The 22,393-nt window shown below is 37.4% G+C and overlaps 1 protein-coding gene across 1 annotated transcript in view; it reads left to right on the top strand.

Moving 5' to 3' along the window:
- CRISP2 (cysteine rich secretory protein 2) overlaps positions 1 to 20,688 on the top strand; it is a 189,883-nt gene extending 169,195 nt beyond the window's left edge. The window contains 8 exon segments of the mRNA XM_061989594.1: positions 15,982 to 16,043; positions 16,612 to 16,743; positions 17,875 to 17,965; positions 18,476 to 18,621; positions 19,194 to 19,297; positions 19,936 to 20,007; positions 20,009 to 20,026; positions 20,565 to 20,688. Coding sequence (XP_061845578.1) covers positions 15,982 to 16,043; positions 16,612 to 16,743; positions 17,875 to 17,965; positions 18,476 to 18,621; positions 19,194 to 19,297; positions 19,936 to 20,007; positions 20,009 to 20,026; positions 20,565 to 20,688 — 749 coding nt within the window.
- The last annotated feature ends 1,705 nt before the right edge of the window (positions 20,689 to 22,393 follow it).

Genomic DNA, 22,393 nt, shown 5'->3' with positions numbered 1-22,393 from the left:
TTCTTTCTTGAGATTTGAAGAGAGATCTCTGTGGTTTTTAATTTGAAGAGGAAGCCCTGCCTGGCATGTACCACAAAGGAGGAAATGTATTTACTGGAAGAGACATCGTCATTAGATAACGCAGCTCACAAATATTAACGACTTAAAATATCTCAACTAATGAAATTTATCATCCTGTACATTCTTTTTAATGTATTTATCAACTTCTTTTTCACTTTTTCACACTAAATGTATAGTATTAACATCTGAGGAAGACAATAAATGTAGACTCTTCAGTCCCTACCAACATCTTGCTATGAAAGCATACATGAATGCATTGATCTTTTTTTTTTTTTAAAGGGACTGTTGTATTTTAAAAAGTATTCTTGTAAGCAGAAAGGTACCTTTCTACTTGTATAGAAATAATTCTCATTAATTTTCTCTGTAACAGTTAGCTACAGGTAAACTTTTTGGATAACTGTCATATGACAAAATAATGAACATTGTTCTGACTCTTTCTATGCCATTTTCAGACAGATTTCATTGAATCAGAGCATCACAGAATAATTTTTATTAGAAAAGACCTTTAAGATCATAAAGTCCAACCACTAACCTAACACTGCCAAGCCCAGCACTCCTGAGTTTGTGTAGCCACCTGCTCTGCTTCATCAGACAAATCACCTAGACAAGTAAGAAAGACAAGATAAACTTTAAAGAACAGAAATAATCTACAAATATATTTACATATTTGTAGATTATAATTTTATTATTTTGCACCTGCAAAAGAAAACAACAGGTGTATACTCAGGAGACACACATTCAAATCTTGTGAGGGCCAGAGGTGTTACTTCCTGTTTTTCACTGTGCATGTGGAGAAAGACCAGGCCCTTGAGGAGTCACAGTGAATTGTCAAGTCTAGTTTATTCATTGTTAAGTCTAGTTTATCCTGGGATAACTGGATTCAGACGCTTGCACACTTAAGATTGCGATCTTTGCTTGTGTTTTTTTGGCAGGACTTTGATCTTCTGTCTGTTCTGTAGCTAGGGCTTGTGGTGAAAATCTTTTAATGTCAACCATGGTTCATTCTGTCTGTCCATCATTATTTCCATTGATGAGGATTTCTGTGACCTATTCACAAGGTCAAAACTCACAAGTCATAGTTCATAAACCTACAGGTGTACTTTAAAATCATGATTTTGAAAAGTAATAAGCTCGAGGGAGTTTTTATTTTCTCTGTCTAGTCTGGTCTTTCTCAAGCTCTTTCAGGATTTCACAGGCACAGTCTGGGAGCAAAACTAAAGTTATGGTTCCCTCTTAACTAAGGGATTGCGTGGGCTGTAGATCAGGAAAAGACACTAAGTGCCTGTTAGTCATGTTAAAGAGCATAAAGGTGTAAGAGGAAGAGCTACAAAAGAATAATGCCTCATTCTCTGCTATTGACATCAGGCAGACATACCCTTTGAAAGGTTTCATTTCCCAGAGACATTTTTAATAGAGGAGAGGCTTTTGTCCAAAAAATGTATGAAATGCAAGATTTTTTTGTTTGCTTTTTCCCAGTAGGCTGACTTTGGGAAACATTTCTTGTGCAATTGATTGGCAGAGATTTGAACTCCTTGGCTAGCTTAAACTGTGAGGTATTTGGTGTCACCAAAGGTCCTACCCCTCTGACTTGTAAAATTACTGAAAAGGGATAGCACATTAAGAAAACTACTTCATTAAATCAGTCTTCCTTCAATTTGAAATCAGGTAGGATGAGGACTTGCAGCAGAATGGACTTGCTGTGACTGGTAACCTGTAACATTAAACATTACTTGAAAGTCATAGTCATCTATCACATTTTCTTTCAAACTTTCCTTTCTTTATATTTCATCAAACCATTGCAAATATCCAGACAAGTGTTAAAAATGTTCTAAGGAGGCAAGTATACTACCGTAATTTAGGTCAGCATCATTATCAGGCTTCCTATGCACCACTGAAATAAGCAGACCCATAATCTCACCATGGTATGTCAACAAGAATAGTCTGAGTCCTAGTACCATGATCTTTAACTGGTCACTCAGCCACTTGTTTCAGAGTGGAAGATAAAGCACCAGGCATAGTGTGGGGAACCGCATGCTCTTGTCTGCAGTGACACTGCCTCAATTACTGCTGCTCCCTCTGCTTTTACCTTACAGCATCCCCTTTCCACAACACGTTCTCTAGGCAGATGTTACCTTTGTAGTTACCAATTTAAAAACTAAACTCCATGTGGAACTAAGTGGGGTTTTGGAAATGATTTTATCCTGGCCATAGCTCAAATAACAGCAGTCTTCAGGGCTTCACAGAGTGCAGCTTCCCCTGTTGTTTATCCTCTGACCTGCATTGATTTTTTGGCCCTCGCAAGAGCTCTGGGTTGCCCCCAAGATCAGACACAGCCTCAGGGTGAAAGAGAAACTGACTGTGTGGTCACACAGCAAAAGCACACCGTTACCATCAGATGAGTGTGATGTATTGACTCTACCTGGTTACCAAGTACCCACCAAAGCTGCTCTATCACTCCTCTACTCAGCTAGACAAGCAAAAAGAAAATGTAACAAAAGACTGTAGGTCAAGATGAGGATAGAGAGATTATTTAGCAATTACCACCATGGGCAAAACAGATTCAACTTGGGAAAATGGATTTGTTTCCAATCAGATTAGAAAATGTTAATGGACGAAAAACCAAAATCTTAAAATACCGTCTCCCAATCCCTCCCATCTTCCCAGGTCTCTACCTCCTCCTCCTCAGGGATGCAGGAGGACTGGGAATGGTCAGTTCATCACAGAAAGTCTCTGCTGCTGCTTCCTCTCAGAGGAGGACACCTCACACTTCCCCTGCTCCGGTGTAGGGTCCCTCCCACCAGAAACAGTCCACAAACTTTTCTAATGTGTGTCCTTCCCATGGGCTACAGTTCTTTGCAAACTGTTCCAGCTTGAGTCCGTTCCACAGGCTGTAGTTCTTCAGGAACATGCCACACCAACATGGGCCTCTTACAGTGTCACAAGCTTTGCCATCAAACCTGGTCCAGTGTGGGCTCCTCTATGGCCATGGGTTCACAGCTCCTGCCAGAAGCCAGTTCCTGCACAGCTTTCTCACAGTGTCAAAGCCTCTTTCAGGCACCCACCCATTCCGGTGTGGGCTCCTCTATGGCCTCGCCATGGACTGCATCATGGGCTGCAGGGGAATCTCTGCTCTGGTGCCTAGAGCACCTCGTCCTCTCCTTCTTCACCAAACTTGGAGTTTCCAGAGCTGTTTCTCTCACATACTCTCACTTCTCTCTTCTGCCACAGTTTGCTCCTGGTCTGTAACTTCTTCCCCTTCTCAAATATGTTTATCACACAAGTATTTACACCATCATTAATTGGCTTGCCCTTGATCAGCAGTGAATCCATCTTGGAACTGTCTGTCATTGCTTTCATCAGACATCAGGGAATCTTCTGGCAGCTTCTCACAAAAGCTATCCCCGAAGCTCTCCTGTTACCAAAACCTTACTATGTAAGTCTAGTACAATGGGCCAGTACTAACAAGGAGCTGCATTTCTTTAATCCACTCCTTCTTCTTCCTCCACACTAAATCCACATCTGGTTGTTATAAGAAGTAATCAAGATAGTTTTAGCTGTCTTCAACAGAAGTGTCCTGGTGCCTCATTAAACCTTCCTGACATATATAAATCAACCCACTAACCTAGCAGAAAATTATTCCTCCAGTTAGCTTTCTCTCAGAGGGCATCACTCCTCTAATCATAGCACTAAAGTTAACACAAAACAAGATCTTAAGCAATTTAATGTATTTGACTTGCCTGTATCCTGTACCTGTCCTGAGCTGCTAGCATTAAACCTGCACATTCACACAAAGTCAGAAAACTTCCCAAGGCATGGGAAACTGCTAAACAAGAATTTGTTTCTAGTTTAAATGTGCCTTAAGATATGCAGCTGCAACACTCTCACAAAACAGAAAACAGGTCAAAAGTAGCTCTCACTAGATGAAACCCCTCTATAGTGTTATTGCTAAGACTGTAATGCTGGGGGAATACATTGCAGAGTCTGTCATGTATTTATCTCTCAGCTTATCAGAGAATTGTGTCAAAGAGTATGATAAGTAAAAGATAAGTTAGTTCAAGACAGACAAGACCATGTTGTCTAGGTTTCTTGAACAGTAACATGTTAACCAGCACCATTAGCAAAATTGTGAATACGAATTGCATGCCTGACGGCACTTGTGAGGAGCAGTCACCATCTAATGAGTGCCATGGGTCTTTGGTTAGTGCCATGTACTGCCAGCTACATCTGTGAAACAAGGTGAAGATAAAAGATAAGGAATAATAAAGTAGGATGTCATTAATCAGCTTCTACAAAAGTAGCATATCAGTAGATAGCATTTAATAATACATTGCCTCAAGCAGCTCAATGTCTAAGCCTGATCTCATATTCTGCATAAAGCATCTCCCTTGAGCCCAGGCTGAGTTTGCTCACTTTATGAACTGCAGTATTGGACCTGCTTTACCATTAATGGGTAGTAACAGGAGGCTCATCCTGCCAGAAGGTGATACACATACATAAATCACTGTTTTGCTGCATTTGAGGACCGATCACCTGATGAGTCATAATTGCCAGTCAGTCTACATGTTGCTACCAGTAAGAAACAAGATTTCCCAGATTAGGCATTGAAGACAACTGTTAGCCAAGAAGCGTAACACAGCTCCTGGGTCAACCAAAGCAAATGAGCTGACCCTTTAAAACACCAGGGATGTAAGTATGGAAGTGAGATCCCATCTTGAATTACTGTAACCATCTACAGCCAGTTTAGTAATACTGACAGTCTTTAATGGGGACAACAAAGAGAAATTGGTCACTTTGTGAAATAATCCTTAGGAATCTCATGTTTATTTTTTTTTCAAGCAGAAGCATTGTGATACACTGTGTTGGCAAAGATCTGCACATAGGGCTGTTCAGTAATGTACAAGGTCAACAGAAAAATGAGAGGGTAGTTTTAGTCTGCTAAAAGTGCTGTCTCTATGCCATGACCTGAATCTATTCTTTAGACCTTTTCCTTCAAAGCCTTTCCACCTTTTCCATGTCTATCTGTAGTGACAAGTCACAGTGATACAGAACACAGGTTTGAGCACTAGTGTGATTTTCTATACCTTTATAATCTTAGTCCTTGACACTATTTTACCTTAGATCAACTAGCATTACCTTCCAGAAAAACCTTGACATGGTTATGAGGTTAGCAATTCTAAGGGCCCTTCATTACCAGCAGCTTTGAAGATATTAATAGTGGTTCAAGAGGTTCAGCTATACTGATCAGAGCCAAAACAGCTGTCTTTAAGGCCAAAAAATTTATCCCAGACACATAGTACTATAGAGATAGCATTTGTATCCTTACAGCTTCCCCTTACATCTCTTACTGGAACTATTGTTTTCCTCAATCTTGTCCTCAAAGAGAACATAGAATAGTGAACAACTTGACCCATATGATACTTTAAAAAAAGTCTTGGTGTTGTCAAGGCAGTCATTTAACTTAGCTGCTTATCCAGCCTATCTCAGACATCTGCTGTAAGAAGCAATGAAGTGCAGACCTGAAGTGCCTCCACTACCTCTAAAGACAGCATGAGAAGAATGGCTCTGAAACAGAACCATAGCTTCTAGAGCTGGATTAGAAGAATCCCGCTCCAGTGGTTTAGATCATACTCTTACAGGGACAGTTCTTCATCATCATTCACAAACCTAGGAGTCTTGGGTGAAGGCTAACTATAGTGTGGTTAACTTTAATGACAGCAGGCTTGGCTGGGGTGAAACTGAAAGGTGGGGAATCTGCAGAACACAAAGTTTTCTGGCTGAAAAGGAAGAGATTAATAGTGGAGATATTGATAGGCAGTTAAACACTGAGAGATTTCCTGCAATATGTCAAAAAAAGAAGTTTAAAAAGCACATTGAGATAAGTTTTCACTAAACATTCCAGAGAAGTAAGGTGACTGATCCCATTACATGGACTAGCTAGAGAGTCTCCATATTAGAATCCTGAAAGCACAGAGGTCATCTGTCTGCTCCTGAAGTGCAACATCACAGGTTCACAGTAGATATCATATTCTTGATCTCCCTTTGATTACATTACAGATCATGAATTTGGCCCGGAATACAGTGGCTGATACATCAGCTGGAGCACAGGAGGTAGCAAGGTGGAGAAGAGTCATCACAGAACAATGCAGTCAAGGAATTAATCTTACTGCAAAGTAGATTTGTAAGTAAAAGCTGCCCAGCTTTTCTCTATGATTTCCTTTGCTTTTTGCTAGACTGGGAAGGTCATAGCCACATGACACGTGTAGGACCAGTGAAGACTAGTGATTGTGTATGCATCTCTAGCAGAGCTATAACCAACTGAGCAAGAACTGTGACAGAAAAAATGGCAAAAGTGTCCATAGGAAAAATACAACTTTGAGGAGAAGATTAAAAAACAAACAAACAAAAAAAAAGACATGCTTACACCTGTATAGCTCTGCCTGGCTCTCCTTTGTTGTCTCAGCTCTGTTTGGGTCATTGTAGATGCTTCTGTGTAAAGCTGAGAGTAATAGGATGCTTTCAGTCTGCTTCTTTTCCCTGGCTTTAAAGGAAAGGAAAAGTATTTACCTGTTCAGTTTAAGAGAATATGTCAAGTTTGACATGGTGCCAGAACATGTAAGCCATTTGGTGTGTGATACTTCCAGTCTCTCTCTCTACTGACTCTGTTCATATATATTTTGCTCAAATTACCAGAAGAGTTTATTTCCTCCTTAAATTGCCTTTGCAAACTATTTTGTTAACTAAAGAATGAAACTAACTTTAATAAATCCTTAGAAGGCAATTCAGCCTCTACAGAGCCTGTTAAGAAATGTGGTTTAGTCTTGCATGCCTGGATAACTTTCTGCAACATTTTTCTTCAAAAATCTTTGGCTTCCTCATGCTGATGCCCTAAAAATTATGTTTTTTCTTCTGTCACCAAAAAAAAATTCCTACTTGGATTTTCTTCATCCAAGTACATTACCTTAGCTACTATACTGTTGTTCTAAAAACAAATTAAAAAAGTTAAGAAAGCCTTGGAATCCCTATAATATATGACTCTTGATAGGGACCAGCTAAACAAATGATAGAGTCCAGCTAAATGAACAGGTTCTTCAGTGTCTACAGATTTGACTGCAGATATCTGGCTTTTATTGAATGTTGATATAAATTCTCCAGCATTGAAGTTACAAAAACAACTCAAGCTGCATCAGCTTTGAAAGTGATATAACTTTTATAATATGTATTTCCATGGGTTAAGATAAAATCTCTGGACAGCACAGGGAATGGAATATTCCATAGAAAATACTGAAGCCTGGTACCAACCTTAGTGACACAGGTGGCCTCAGGAAAAAGAACACTGATTCCTTCAATCCAGGTTAAACAAGGTCATATCCCGGCCACATCAGGCACTGTTTATGAACTGGTATTACATGCATAAGCCTGACACATCTGGCATGCTAGCAGTGGAGGATGCCAGATGATGTAGAGTGCTGACACATGTGCAATGAGGTGAATCGGATTCTGAATTTTTCTGCTTGCCTTGTCACATTTCAAACTATAGTGCATACACCAAGCCATGCAAACCTGTCCAGCGTTGTTCAGAAACTTGACTTCATTAAAAATATAAGAGTGCCCTCTGGTGGAAAATTCAATTGCTGAAAATGAACTTTTGGTAGCACTAAAAATTTTTTCCCTCAACTGCAAATACATACAATTTGTTGCTGATAAACCAAAAGAAGCTTCAGGGCCCAGATCCTTCCGTATTTATATCACCAGACATTTTCACCGGGGCCACTGGTCAGGCAACCTGGAATTACTTTTTCCAATTCTTAAACATAAAATGGTTTAGATTTCATCTTCTACTTTAATAAAAGCATTGGGATAGAAATTGTCTTGGTGTACTAAGGATTGATGTTTCATCTTCTGAAACATAAAAACTGCTTAGCAGTTACCAAGTGTAACTCCCTCTCTAATCTGCTCTGGTGAGGTCACATCTGAAGTTCTGTGCCCAGTTTTGGGCTTCCCAATTCAACAGCAATAGAAAACTTCTGAAGAGAGTCCAATAGAGGGCTTCAAAGATGCTGAGAGGTCTGGAGCACCTCTCCAATGAGGAAAGGCTGCAAGACTTGGGGCTGTTTAGCTTGGAAAAGAGAGACTGAGAGGGGACCTTATCAACACTTACAAATATGTAAAAGGCGGATGTCAAGAGGTTGAGGCCAGTCATTTTTCTGTAGTGCCCAGAGACAAAGGTAATGGGCACAAGTTGGAACACAGGAAGTTCCGCTTGAACATGACAAGAAACTTCTTTGCTGTTCAGGTGAGGGAGCCCTGGCTCAGGGAGGGTGTGGAGTCTCCTCTGGAGGTTCCCAAACCCACCTGGATGTGCCTTCTGATCAAAGAGAACTTGCTTTAGCAGGGAGTAGGGCTGCATGAGCTCTAGAGTTCCCTTCCTACCTTCTAGGATTCTGTGATCGTAACACATTTTATGTTGAACATATAATTTTGGCAGGTATGGAAGAGTTAAGCACTGCCAAAAGGGCATCCTGTATTGTCATTATGCCATAAAAAACACTCTTTCAGGTAGAGAGTGCTCTTCTGGTCTTCCCCGTGCTTTTTGGACTTTTTTTATCCAAATATGTCTATCATCATAAAGGAGGTCTAGACCTAAATACACAACTTTCAGACCTTCATGTCAGGATATAGGAATGTTCCCCATTAGGAATCAGGGAAAACCTGTGTCTATTTAATGGCTGTGAATTCCTCACACTCAAGGGAGAGCACAGGAAGTACAGAAAAATAACTTTTGTTTATTCCAACACTAGACTACTGGCAGCTGAGCCTTGTGATAGAGAAACAATTTACAGCCAGTAGTATCCCTCTCTGTTAAAATTATTTATTTAAAACTATCAATCATGTGAGTAGAGTTTGATTCTTTAAGATGTTTGGGTTTTTTTGTTTGAATATAAAAACTTCATGCTTACACTTCCATGATTGTTTAAGTATTTGTTTGAATTGGAGATTAATCCTATCAACTATTTCTGCTGTCAAAGTTGTACTCAGAAACTAGTTCAACTACACTGAAGAGTTTTTGCCCAGTTACAGTCTTTCTCTTAGTCATCATTACCACAGTAGAGCAAAGTACTCAAACACATGGGATCAGACAGTACAACAGAGTTAATATACTGCTAATGTGTCCAGAATGGGGTCATTTTGGAAAAGAAATAACACTCCTGTTTGAATATCTTGTAAGTATATGCAACAGGGCTTTATGTAGTCTAAACTACACTTTATATTAAAAAAAAAAAGGATGTTTTGATGTTTGGAAAAATGTAGCAAAAAGTAGAGTGAATCAGGAACTCAGTTACAATTTATCAAGTTTATGAAAACAGAGTTATTTTTGTGCTGATTTCTATTGAAGAGGAAGGTGGAGAGGTTCCATGCAATAGCACAATGACTGGTTTCAAGAATCCAAGAGAGGCAGGGAAATAATCTGGAAAACATCATGTTTTTATCCTGCCCTCCAAATCTTCTTAGGAAGAGGTTTGTTTTGAAAAAGAAAGACAATGGGGCTAGGCTGACTTTTGGTATGACCCACTGATGGCATTTTCAAATTCTTATTCATTTATCTGTTTAAGCTTGGACTTACTAAAGCTGTGCTACAATACTGCAAGACCAGCCTAAAGAGCTACAATAATGTCAGCTCTGCCTACTAGAGCAAAAGTATTGCTTTAGCCACAGAGCCCTGAAGACTTCCTGGCAGATTGACAAAGTCCAAGACCAGTTTAGGGTTACAAAAGAGGTGTCCCTGTGGTCAGGATGCTGAAGAAGACAACTGGAAATTTCAGACCCTTCACTTTCAGAGAGTGGGGTAGGAAGGCAGATGCCATTTAATGTAACTCGCAGAACTATGTGTTTTATCACATAATAAAGAACTTTGATAATAAAAATAGCAGACAAATAAGTAATAACAACAACTGCAAGCAGCACATATTCAATGCAGCTTTTATAATGTTCATAGAGTATAATATAACAAGAAATAAAACAAAAGAAAATTCAGCAGGAAGAAACCAGAAATAGATCTCGGCTACAAACCAATCACAGCTTATATAGAGTAAGACAACTGTATAGTTGAGAAACAACATGTAGCACTAATGATATCCAGTCAACTTCCACAGAGGAAGAAAAGTTTCAGTTAGTGATAAAATAATAAAACATATTTTTTTATAGGATTTATTTCACTGGCAATGAGCCTGTTTTCAGGAAGAGACTTCCATTCTCCCTTATCCCACAAATTTTTGAAATTTTGTCTCTGGAGTAATATAATCATAGAATCATAGAATGGTAGGGGTTGGAAAGGAACTTTAGAGATCATCTAGTCTTAAATTTCTTTTCTTTCCTCATATCTATTTAAAGTTACATGACTGAGAAAATAAATATCATACACCTCATCATACTGCATGAGTAATTGGAATTGTATTGTTTTTTATTTAATACATAATATATGTTTAAAGTTTGGTTTTATGATATTTTGTTATTCACTCTGAGAGATCAATCCCTTGAGAAGGGGTGGTGGATGCAATTGGCTCCCAGAGCCAATTCAGCAGAAACTAAGTTCAGCAGAGGAGAAGTCTATTTAGGCAAACAACTGCCTGGAATGTTTTAGGTCTGTGTGTTCTGAAACTGGGCTTTTAAAAGTTTCTTTCAATTCTATTTTTCAGTTAAGCAACTACATTCAAAATGAAATGTAAGTTACTTTCCATTATAAATCTTAAAAGAAAAAATAAAAACATCTTTCATAAGGAAAAAATACTAATCAGGGTACTTCAAATTAAAATAACAAATCTCCAGGAGCTCCTAGAAATATTGTAATCACCCCATGAAAAATTAAAGCAGCACGAGCCAAGATTGTGATTTCAATTGCAAGAAGGACGACCGAGGAAACTACAGACCAGTCAGCCTCACCTCCGTCCCTGGAAAGATGATGGAATATCCTGGATGTTGTCACTACTAAACATATGAGGGAAAAGTTGGTTACCAGGGGGAGTCAACATGGATTCACTAAGGGGAAATACTGTTTGATTAACCTGATAGCCGTCTCTGAGTGCATAACTGGATGACTAGATGAGGGGAAAGCAGCGGATGTCATCTACCAGGAAGGTGATGGAGTCACCATCCCCAGAGATATTCAGAAGATGCATAGATGAGGTGCTGAGGGATATGTTTTAGCTTCATGATGAGCCTGACAATGTTATGTTAGTGGTTAGATTTTATGATCTTAAAGATCTTTCCTAAGAATAATGATTCTGTGATTCTGTATGTACAACAATGTCTAGTGCCATATTCATTAGGCCTTGGTGAGGTAACACAATATAAATTTTATTTATTAAATGAAGGTTCAGGAACCACTTGGAAGAAAGTATCACTGTGTTGCCCAGTGTGTAGGTTAGTCTGTGCATGGCTATGAAGTAAGTTACTGACTTACATCTTTGTCTCAAAATATTCATTCCACTTTTTTTTACCAGAGCCAGAAAAGACAATTGCAAAGCAATCACCCCTAAACTTGAGCTTTCATTTTGTGAACACATCAGCACTGAAGCTTGCTGATTACTGTACAAATATTGTGGCTAAGTTAAAGTTCTAGAAAAGGACTTTTATCTTCTCTTTCCTTGCCCTGGAAAAAAGCAAAAAAAAAAATAAAAAAAAAAAAATAGTAAAAGTCAGAACAATGCAGTTGGATTGGTTTATTTTTAGTCACCTGATCTTTAAGAAATGATTTTTCTCCTGAAATGTGTAGTCCCAAAGCTGATGTCATTTATTGGCAAATATTGACAAGGAAAGAGAAAGGAACAAATATATATGTGTGTGTATATCTATAAAACCTTAGCATAAGGAGAGCTTCTCACTCCTGCCACTTTTTCTAAGATACAGAAGGATTCTGGCTGGATGAAGGTAATGCACATAGAATTTAATTTCAGTCACTTGCTCAGTACTGATTTGACATTATGCTAGAAAGGCTAATGTAGTTAATATCTAAGTTGCACTAAATATGATAATTAAAAGAAAATGTCTGCTTAGAACAGTCCCAGAGGAAGAATTTTAAAATAAGTTACATCTTCTGCTTAAAAAGCACACACCTTCCATCTGTGTGAAAAATTCCATATTTCTTTGGATCAAAAGGTAATGCTTTGACTCACTTCATTCTTCAAATGTGAACATTAATTCACTTTGCAAAGGGTGGTCAATCATGGGAACTGCTTTTCTAAGTCAATTTGACTTATTTTTATGTTGAATATATTTCACTTGAATATTAGGATATACCAGTACATCTGAATTTGGAAGTTTAACATTTAGAAATGTTAATTGTCTGTCCAAGGTTTCAGATATATATGTTATTAAAATGTCTATTGTGTCTTATGGTACATAGTAATCTGACTGGATTTTCTTAATACAGAGTGAAAATATTTTACTAAATAAAAGTTAAAGATATAAATTCAGAGAAAGTAGAAAAAAATTGGATCAGCATAACTGAAAAGACAAATATTCACACTCTTACAAACTTTCAAAACTCCTATGCCCTACAAGATTTATCAACTGACAGGGAAAAGGCTCTGATGAGGAGTGAATCACCAGGACAAGACATAAAAAGTCTGGACCATATTTTCAAATATAACTTTGTTTCTAGCTTTTTAGATATGGATTAACTTTTTTTTTTTTTTTACATTCAATCAAATATTTGTCAAATGCCCAGTTCTCAAGCAAAGCTTAAAAGTGCATGGCTAGTATTTTTCTTTTCAGAACCAATTTAGTAGATTGAATACTATTGACATGGATAGATAAATTTATCTGGGAACTAAATGCATCTGGTTGCTGTTGTCTTTTTTGACTTTGAGAATAATGCAAATACATTTATTCCAAGGGACTTATTTGATTGTATGGTCTAACAATTGAATATATGCAGTAGTATTTTAATAAAATTTAATTCTAGAATGCTAGAAATGTTTTATGTTTCTAGCTGTAACATTTATCTGAGGAGTCCCAGAAAGATCTTGTTTCTGCATGGAAGGACAAGACAATTCCTCAGCAGACAAAGATACTCTTTCAATTTAAGAATTTCTCTTTCATCAATATGAGTGAAATACCTGCCTTTACCTCATGTAAATGATTTCCTTATGTAATCATGGGCAAATAAGCTAAAGACTGAATACTTGAATGACGTGAAGCCTTTTATGTAATAGGATGTGTCCTGTTGACTTATATCACACAAAGGACTACAGTACTGAAATAAATGATCAGTCTAGCTGCAACCTATCTAATACCAGGAATGTTACAGACATCAAATCATATCCTTTGCTCTTCTGCTAGGCTGAGTAGACTTTATGAGAGTTAAGATTTGTTAGCCCAGGCACAATATCATCTTAATGTGACTATGCAGCCTACTGGATTCAAGCTCACTTCTCTGCATGGCAGTGCTGTTCTACCATTTTTCTTAATATCAGTTCAAGAATGAATTTGCCAAGGTTATTACTTTGTGAGCTCACGAAAGAATAGAGCTCTTTGCATAGAATAACTCAACAGTATGTGGAGCTTTTCATCTAAAGCCAGACAACTTAGCCTTGTATTGTTATCATGTAAGTGAAAAGAGAATAGAAAAATTTTTCTTCTTTGGTTTAATTTCCTTAGAGGTAGGTTGAAATATGGATAGCTGGGCATCTAAAAAAATAAAGAGTTTAACTTATTCTAACAGTGGCTTCATTTCCACTTTCTGATTTATAGACTCATGCCTTATATTTGTTTGTGAACACTTTGCTGTGAGTATTAACCCTAAAGTCCTTTGACTGGGTGTAGAAGTCACATGGTACATTTCTGTTTTCTGATTGACTGATCTCCAGTCTTAGCAGAATGTCTTTCCTGTGTTGTAAAAATGATGAATGCTTCTAGCTAGGTCTATAGTTATCAGTATCTAAATTCAGAGGAAGTCACTCTCAACCTCAGAGCTAAATGCTGGCAAGACCATGGCTGCATAAAGCCCTTCACCATGACATTACACACAGTGACATGTGGAATATGAAAGGGATGTCACACATAAAGAAAAATGTTTAGAAAAATGTTTAGAAAACTACTTATTTTCCAAGTGTTGAATTTTAGTTGGAAATTTAGCCCAAATGAGGCTAAATCCAAATAAATGGACCTGTTCTTGTCCAGTTAGAGATCACAGTGTATAGAACTTGCTTCCCAGTGAAGATGAAAGATCTGCTGCACTACTTGGAAATGAGAGTAACACTAAAGAGAAGAAAAATAACACTCTGAGAAGAAAAATAAAACTCTTTTGGAGTTATTTATTTTATTATTATAATTTTCCTTATAATAGGCAACAACTTCTGATACCACAGATGTAGGCTTACTCACTCATATAGGGCTAGATAGTAAATCCACTGACTTCAATAACATAAATCCAACATAAATTAAATGCAGATAAGATAAAAAATCTAGAGACAATTTCAGGCGTTAAACAATCAGTAGGACATGAATAATACTATAAATGCCATGTCTTCCAAGACATCATTTTTGGAACAAAAAATATTCATTCTTCTTAGTAGTATTATGAATCATAGAATCATAGAATAATAGGGTTGGAAGGGACCTTTAAATATTATCTAGTCCAAGGCCCCTGCAGAAGCAGGTCCACCTGGATTAGGTCGCATAGGAACATGTCCAGGTAGGTCTTGAAAGACCTCCAAGAAAGGAGACTCCACACCCTCCCTGGGCAGCCTGTAAATTAAATGTAAGTTGCTTTAATAGGAGCCTGATAAATTGATAGTTCTTTGACACGAGAATCATCATTCAGTTCCTGATGAAAGAAAAAGCTCTCTGAAGCCAGTCTTAACTCATTGTTGTCACCTAATATCAACATGTTGTTTAATCACATAGCAGAGAATGATGAATTGTTTATATTTTCATTGCATATTTATGGTTTTAATAGGTGTTATCCTAGTTGTTTCTTTATCAAGCAGAATTTTCTAGAGCTCTGCCACTGACCTGCAGTGCTTGTATTGTGGAATTTTCTCAGAGGCCAGATCTAAGGTTTATCATGTTTGGCAGTTTTGATTAGGTCTGCTTTCCTTGTGTGCTTCAGTCTGGTCTAAGGTAACCTGTTGAGCTCAAAATGGTTCTTCTCAGGATTTTGCCACATCTTTACTCTCTACCAACTAAAAAGACATCATTTCCTGTATGTCCTCAATAATACAATGGTACATAACCTTTGGTTCTTCTGACATGTAGAAAAAACATCCCATGAATACAAGTGGGTTTCAGACTGTTTTTGTACAGCTTCTATGAGGTATCTTAGTAGCCAGAGGGCAACAGCCAATACTATTTCCTGAAGGTTTTGTCTATGTCTAGATATCAGATGTAACTTGAGGGTGATCATCACCATTTAGTCAAGCCTTTAAGATGATGATTTAATAAGGAAATGTGGAGGAGGAAAGAAATTGAGACAAATGTTGATGTATTCAGTGCTCCATTCCAAAATACCAGTTTCTGATAAAACTTATGCCTGCTTGAGCAAGACCATGCTGAACAAATTAATGGACTTTCATTTTATACAAGGAGGCAAAGATGAAGGAAATGCTATAAATTAATTGATTAACAAAGACAAGAGAGGGTTGATCCATTATAACAAATGCTCAGCTTTATGCTTCTCATGGTTGCTGCTTCAAAGCAAAGTGGAATCTTCTGTCTGTACAAGACAGTGGTGCCAATGTGCCATGGTACACTCATTTACACAGTTTCAGCACATTCAACTATATTAGGTATTAATTCAAATAATCTTTTGTGTGGCAGACTTGACTTTTCAACCATTTTGTACCTTTCTTTATTTACAACTTTATGACACAAACTTTATACCACATAGATTAATGGATTTTGGGTTTTGTTTATTCTCTGTAGAGATAGATCTACTAATTGCAATAATTTTCCTGACTGCGTTGCTACACCAGTCTAATGGACAGGTAGGAGCATTTGTCTATGCAACAGAGCCATATCTGAATACGTTGTACCAGTACCTAACGTGACATAGTCTGATCTAGTGATCTCTAGCACTTTACAAATCAGGATTGAAATTGTTGCTAACGTGTTAATATAACACAATAAATATAAACTCTCATTTTTTTCTCATTTTTGTCTTAAAATATTTCTTTTGCCTATCAAACTATTCTTCTCTTCACAAGATTAACTGTAAAATAATTTTTTACTCAAAAATATGAACTCAAGCGATTCTAAAATCAGAACTATCAGAAGACTATTCATCACTTCTACTTAGAGAGGACTAATCCTCCAAAATATAATTGCCTACTATGTAGATGTCTGAATGTGAGCTACAAATTTCATTTAGGGTTACATCTCCTAATGAAGTGTGCAGTTCAAATCAAGGAAAGAAGAAACAAAAAATCAACAATTATGAAAATAGAACCAATAAAGGAAAGTTTCAAATTTCCAAGAAGCTTTACTTTCATAAGAAGTTCATAATTTATCTTATTTCTTCTCATAACTGAAACCTTCATTGTTACTGTTTTCCAGGGTTTTCAGTATAACCAAATGAACTTTGCCTCCTTTCCTAGTTACAAGATTCATAACAAAATACGGATCCTTGAGGAGCACAGTGAAATATGAAGATCTGTAATTCCCATGGCCAGAAACATGCTGAAGATGGTAAGCTATGCCTTGCAACTAGCCTGCTTTCCATATCATTAGATTGTAGCCTTCTAAACAACCCATACTCAGTGAAGGAGGGCAGGAAAAGTGTTCTATGATGGAGATAAAGAAATTAGAATTTTATTGCTCTGTTTCTGCAGGCTTCATGCATAGTTTTGCATGCAAGCAAAACACTGCAAGCACTTTTAAAACCATAACAAAAGCCTCAGGATGCACCACAAGTGCTATTCAAAACATCTCTCTTAACAAAAAAACATCTTAGTTTCTCCACTTAGAAAACCCGTTAGACAACATAGGAGTTGTTCCATGCCTAGTCTTGGGTTATTTTTCTGCAGGAGCCATGAATACAGCTTTCCTCCAACCACATCTATTTATTGCCATGAAGCTTATGTTAACACTGCCTGCACACTGAATCACAAGTTCTTGTTTTAGGTTTTCTCATTGCAGTAGATAGCAGCTTCAAGGCTTTTCAGGTAAAATGTTTAAACTGAAGATTAGGTACAAAATGGCTCAGATTATGGGTAACACTCTTTAGTCTGTGAGATAAATAGAAAAAGAAAAACTCATGCCCTGGATGAAGGAAAGAGTATGTAAACACATCACATATTGTCAGAGGACAGAAAAGGTCTAGATCTGCACAGCCCTTTGTTCTCAGCTGAGCTTATTTTGGCCACCACTGCTGCCACCCCTGTCGTCCCTGATGTTCCTAGTTACTATCATCCCATAAGCAGGTCAATAGTTTGTGGTTAAGTCTGCATGGAGAGGCTTGCAAACATTTCCCAGGTTCAAAGTCCAGTTGGTGTCTATCACTCCATCCCAGCTGTATGTGGGCTGAAAATCAGTTTTATAATATTTAATGCACTGTATCCTGTAAAGTTAACTCAAACACAAAACTAAAACAAAACAACAATATGTTATAAAATTCATATTTGTCAGGACTATCTGGAAATCAGGACTGTGTGATGCCTGTGCCCCAGCAGTGTAAACTGGCATGACTCTTATCCTTTATGTTGAGGACCAAGGGAGCATTTGGCTCACAGTGCCCAAGTCACTCCCTTTTTTTTTTTATCTTATCATGGACTGCACTAACTTATCTGTGACACATACTTCTTCCTTTGTCTCTTTCAGATGTGGAAAGATAAAGCTGCCAGAAATGCTCAGCAATGGGCAAATAAGTGTGAGGTGAAAAGCAGTCCAAGGGATATGAGAGTCATTAATGGTATGTGACCTGTTTGAAGACTAAGCTGATGGGTTAATGTCAATTTAGAGATAATTCATGTTTGAATGAGGATAAATTTTACTGTCTTGCAGAATATATTTTTAAGATTATAAAACAGGAGAAATCATGTTTGTTAAACACCAAAAAAGACAAATTGTTGGAACTTGAGAGAGGGGTGCCCTGTATTTCTGTATTTCTTGAAGTGTCTGCTTTTGGCTCCTGCTAGAGACAAGACAGCACAGTAGCTGACTGAGTATGACTAAGTACAGACTTTTTTGTGTAACACTTCATAGTCAAATAACTATCTGACTGAAAGCTCACTCAAAATCAGGATAATATTTCCTGCATCTTTCATAGGATCAGGTGTACTATCCTCCTCTTATAACCACAATGGGCAAATAGGTTGGTATCATAGACTTTTTTAGGATGTAGCTACAACCCATCTGTCCTGCCTCCCACCCTACAGCTTGCTTCTCTCCTGATAATAAAATAGACTTACTTTTACTACAGATGCCACCTACAGTGAGAAAGTGTTACTCTTATCTAACCCCAAAATGTGGGCTGAAGTAATCCAAGTCTGGAAAAGTCTGACTGTCAATTTCAGGTATAGAGTTGGAGCAACCACAAAAAAGGCCAAAATTGAGAGCTATACTCTGGTATGGAGAATTGGAACAAACTACAATGATACACTAGAATTATATAAGTTCATTTAAGGGAGCTGGGAAACAGTTATCATGGAAAAAAAAATAATCACTGTCATCAAATCATTACCTATCATGCATATTCTAATCCAAAGAGAAATCATAAATTATAACTATTTTTCATATAATTCAGGTGCAATGGAACCAATATTTTGAAAGAACTGTCCAGAAGAGAAAAATTATTCTGTAGGAAAAAAAAAAAATCCAATCTCTTTAATTTAGAGATAAATATTTCCTATATAGGGATTAAAATTCCTGATCAAGAAATGTCAAAGCAAAATATTTGTGATGAAAATATTTTAGTTTAAACTTTACGTCTTGACAGAAACTGTGTTCAAAATCATTTAGAAACTGGAGGATATGGTTAACTCATTTTCTATTTATTCTTTCTGACTGTTCACCTGTAAGCTTAAAAAATAGACAAAAGGCAACAAAAATATTTTCTGATCCTGTTATTTTGTGAGGTCTTTGAGGAGAATTCTATAGAGTGTGACTCTGAAATACTGTGTTAATTTTTTATTTTACAGCTAATCTGGTACAACAGTTACAGGATCAGATGTGGAGTTGTCTACTGTCCTAAGAACCAGTTTAACTGCTTTTATGTTTGCCAGTACTGTCCCTCATATGTATTGCCTTTTTCCTCATTTAAGATCAGATAATTATGGATATATTACAAAAAAATTCCTGTGGTGCATTGATCATGTTTATGATAAAATCATTACAGTTTATTTTAACCAGTTCTAATGTTGAAAATACTGAGTTAACATCAGGTTACAGAGTTGCATATACTTAATTTCACATTGAAACAGGTGAAATTTTATACTATGAACAATGAGAGCTCTATCTCTGTCAAAACCGGGCATCATGCACAAATTATCTTATAACTTTGACCACAAACAAGAAAGGCAGATGAAAGTCAAAACCTACAGTAAATGACTATTGAGAGAGGTAAAGAACAAGTCTGAAGTAGTTGCATGTCAGGTGTCTTCTGAGGTTATTTCCTTTTAAGTCACAATCACTTGAACGACATTTGAAAAGCAGAACTGAGAAGCACAAGAGATTTTTTTTTTAACCTTATTGTACACCTTATTTATAAACAAACTTCTTGTATTCTATGAATACCTGAAACTAATACATGACTGTATATGAAAATAATTTTATCTAAAAACTTCTGAATGCCTTTCTTGGTGACAAGTCACATAAATCCCTGTTAATTGCTCAGAGCTTCACATTGATTTTGTTTTGTATTGTATTTTTTTCAAATTTCAGAGGAGATCATGAAATGCAGTTAGCTACACTTTACAAAACTGGACCACAATATGCAGACTGTCCTGGCCACTGCAAGAGGGCTTTGCAGTAAGTAAATGTGCTTTCCTCTTTACAACAACATTGCATTACCTCAGATAATAATGCTGTTCCTTTGTAGCATTTTTCTTTTGCATTCTTACTTCTTGCTAATCTGGATGAAAGATCCCAGAACTGCCCCTTCCATTTCTAGCCCAGAAAGAACAGTGGGGTCCTTTCCAACATTAACTATCCTGTGGTAATGGGTAAATTGTGTAGCTGTTGAGCAACCGGTGCATTCTCACCATCAATCTTCTGCTGCCCTCTTATGGAAAGATCAAGACAAAAATGTCTTGATGTACATCTATGTCTAAGGTCACGAATGAATTTTCAGACTTCAAAATCCCTGTACATATGAAGATCTTCACAGGCCCCTGGGTTCTGCAGACTTCAATGTGGAGCAAGTCAAAGTGTATAAAGAGATAGGAATTGTAAGATAACCACCTTGCTGCTTGCATTGCTTTTTCTATAATACTGAAGTGATTTTTTACAGCAGAAGTGAAAGATTATACAGACATGAAAATCTGGACATTTTTGAAAATGCAGAATGTCAGTCGTTGTCCATATGAAGACACTTTTGTAAACTGCAAAAATCTGAAGTCCTTGTTTGGCTGTAACCATCCAGTGGTGAGGGAGAAGTGTCCTGCTACATGTAAATGCACCACTCAAATCATGTAATGTCCTTGTGGATGTCATTATAGCTGCTGTGAGACTTACTTCTTAGGAAAGTGTAAAAGCCATTGTGAAGCATACTTATTGTCAGTGCTTCAGCTCCGCTTAACCTGTAGGAAACTTTTTTTTTTCTAAAATCTCACCATTACATCAGTCCTAAGTAAGTCTATTAGCTCAAAATAACCTCTGATTTTATTTTAAACTTTGTACAAAAAAAAAAAAAAGAAAAGAAAAAAACAAAACAAAAACCCCCAAACCCCTAAAAAATAGTAGATTCAAGTCTCCAAAATTCCCCATCAAAATACTTGATTTGCTTCATAATATCCCAGGAATCTTTTTAGTTTCACCTTTAGGATGACTCCAAGAAGATTAAGCTCAGTTGAAGGATATGCCTTCTCCCTCCTCTATTTGTAGGCAGGCTACCAGCTTCTGCCTAGGGGAAAGTTTAGCTGGACCTCCTGCACATGGTCACAGCACCATGTTAGCTTGTATATTGCTTCTACTGATGCATTTCCTTGAGTAAAATTTTTCAGTTCATATATTTCCAGGCCCTTTAAAATGCAGGGCATGACTTCAAAGGTCTATATATCTATATTGACCTAGAACTGAAGACTTAGATTTGTTACCTGTCATGGTATTGGCTACTTAGAGAAGCTTTGTGACCCTTTTAATGATGGGCAATATTACAATCATGTTTCTTTAGATATTGACAGTATAGTTACATTGATGAAACAATATTTCAGAATAATCTTATGTATTTTAAATGTTATGATTTTTATCTGATCTTTATAATTCTAACTTTAATAAAAAGGTAGATACAGAGAAATAAAAGATCTCTGCTTACAGTTTATAAACTTTGATAAATGTTAAAAAATTAAGAAACATCTGGAACAAACAGTATTAGAATTAAACTTGGCCAAGAAGGTAAAGGAAAATAAGAAGGGTTTTTTCAAGCATATCAGCAACAAAAGGAAGATTAGGGGGAATGTGGGCCTGCTGCTGAACACAAAGGATGCCCTGGTGACAGAGGATGCAGAGAAGACCAAACTACTGAATGCCTTCTTTGCTTCAGTCTTTAAGGCCAAGGCCAGGCCTTGGGAAGCCCAGCCCAGCAAGGGTAGTAGGATGGCCTGGGCAGCAGAGGACTTGCCCTGAGTGGGTGAGGTTAAAGACTTACTGAGCAATCGTAACACTCATAAGTCAATGGGACCTGACGGGATTCATCCAAGAGTGTTGAGCAAACTCACTGATGTGGATGCTCTCCATAACTTTTAAATGATCATGGAGGACAGATGATGACCCAGGAAACTACAGACTGGTCAATCTCACCTCCATCCCTGGAAAAGGTGATGGAAGAACTCATCCTGAATCATAGAATCGTAGAATGATAAGGGTTGGAAGGGACCTCTAGAGATCATCTAGTCCAACCCCTCTGCAGAAGCAGGTTCACCTAGATCAGGTTGCATAGGAACATGTCCAGGAGGGTCTTGAAGACCTCCAAGGAAGGAGACTCCACAACCTCTCTGGGCAGCCTGTGCCAGGGCTCCATCACCCTCACAGTGAAATAGTTTTTTCTTATATTTAAGTGGAACTTTTTGTGTTCCAGCTTCATCCCATTACGCCTTGTCCTGTTGCTAGCTACTATAGAAAAAAGGGATGTCCCAACCTCCTGACACCCACCCTTTAGATATTTGTAAGTGTTAATAAGATC

This window comes from Colius striatus, chromosome 2, assembly GCF_028858725.1.
Source record: "Colius striatus isolate bColStr4 chromosome 2, bColStr4.1.hap1, whole genome shotgun sequence".
NCBI classification, from domain to species: domain Eukaryota; kingdom Metazoa; phylum Chordata; class Aves; order Coliiformes; family Coliidae; genus Colius; species Colius striatus.
The sequence above is the reverse complement of the archived record's forward strand: the minus strand, read 5'-3'. Positions and strand labels throughout refer to the sequence as shown.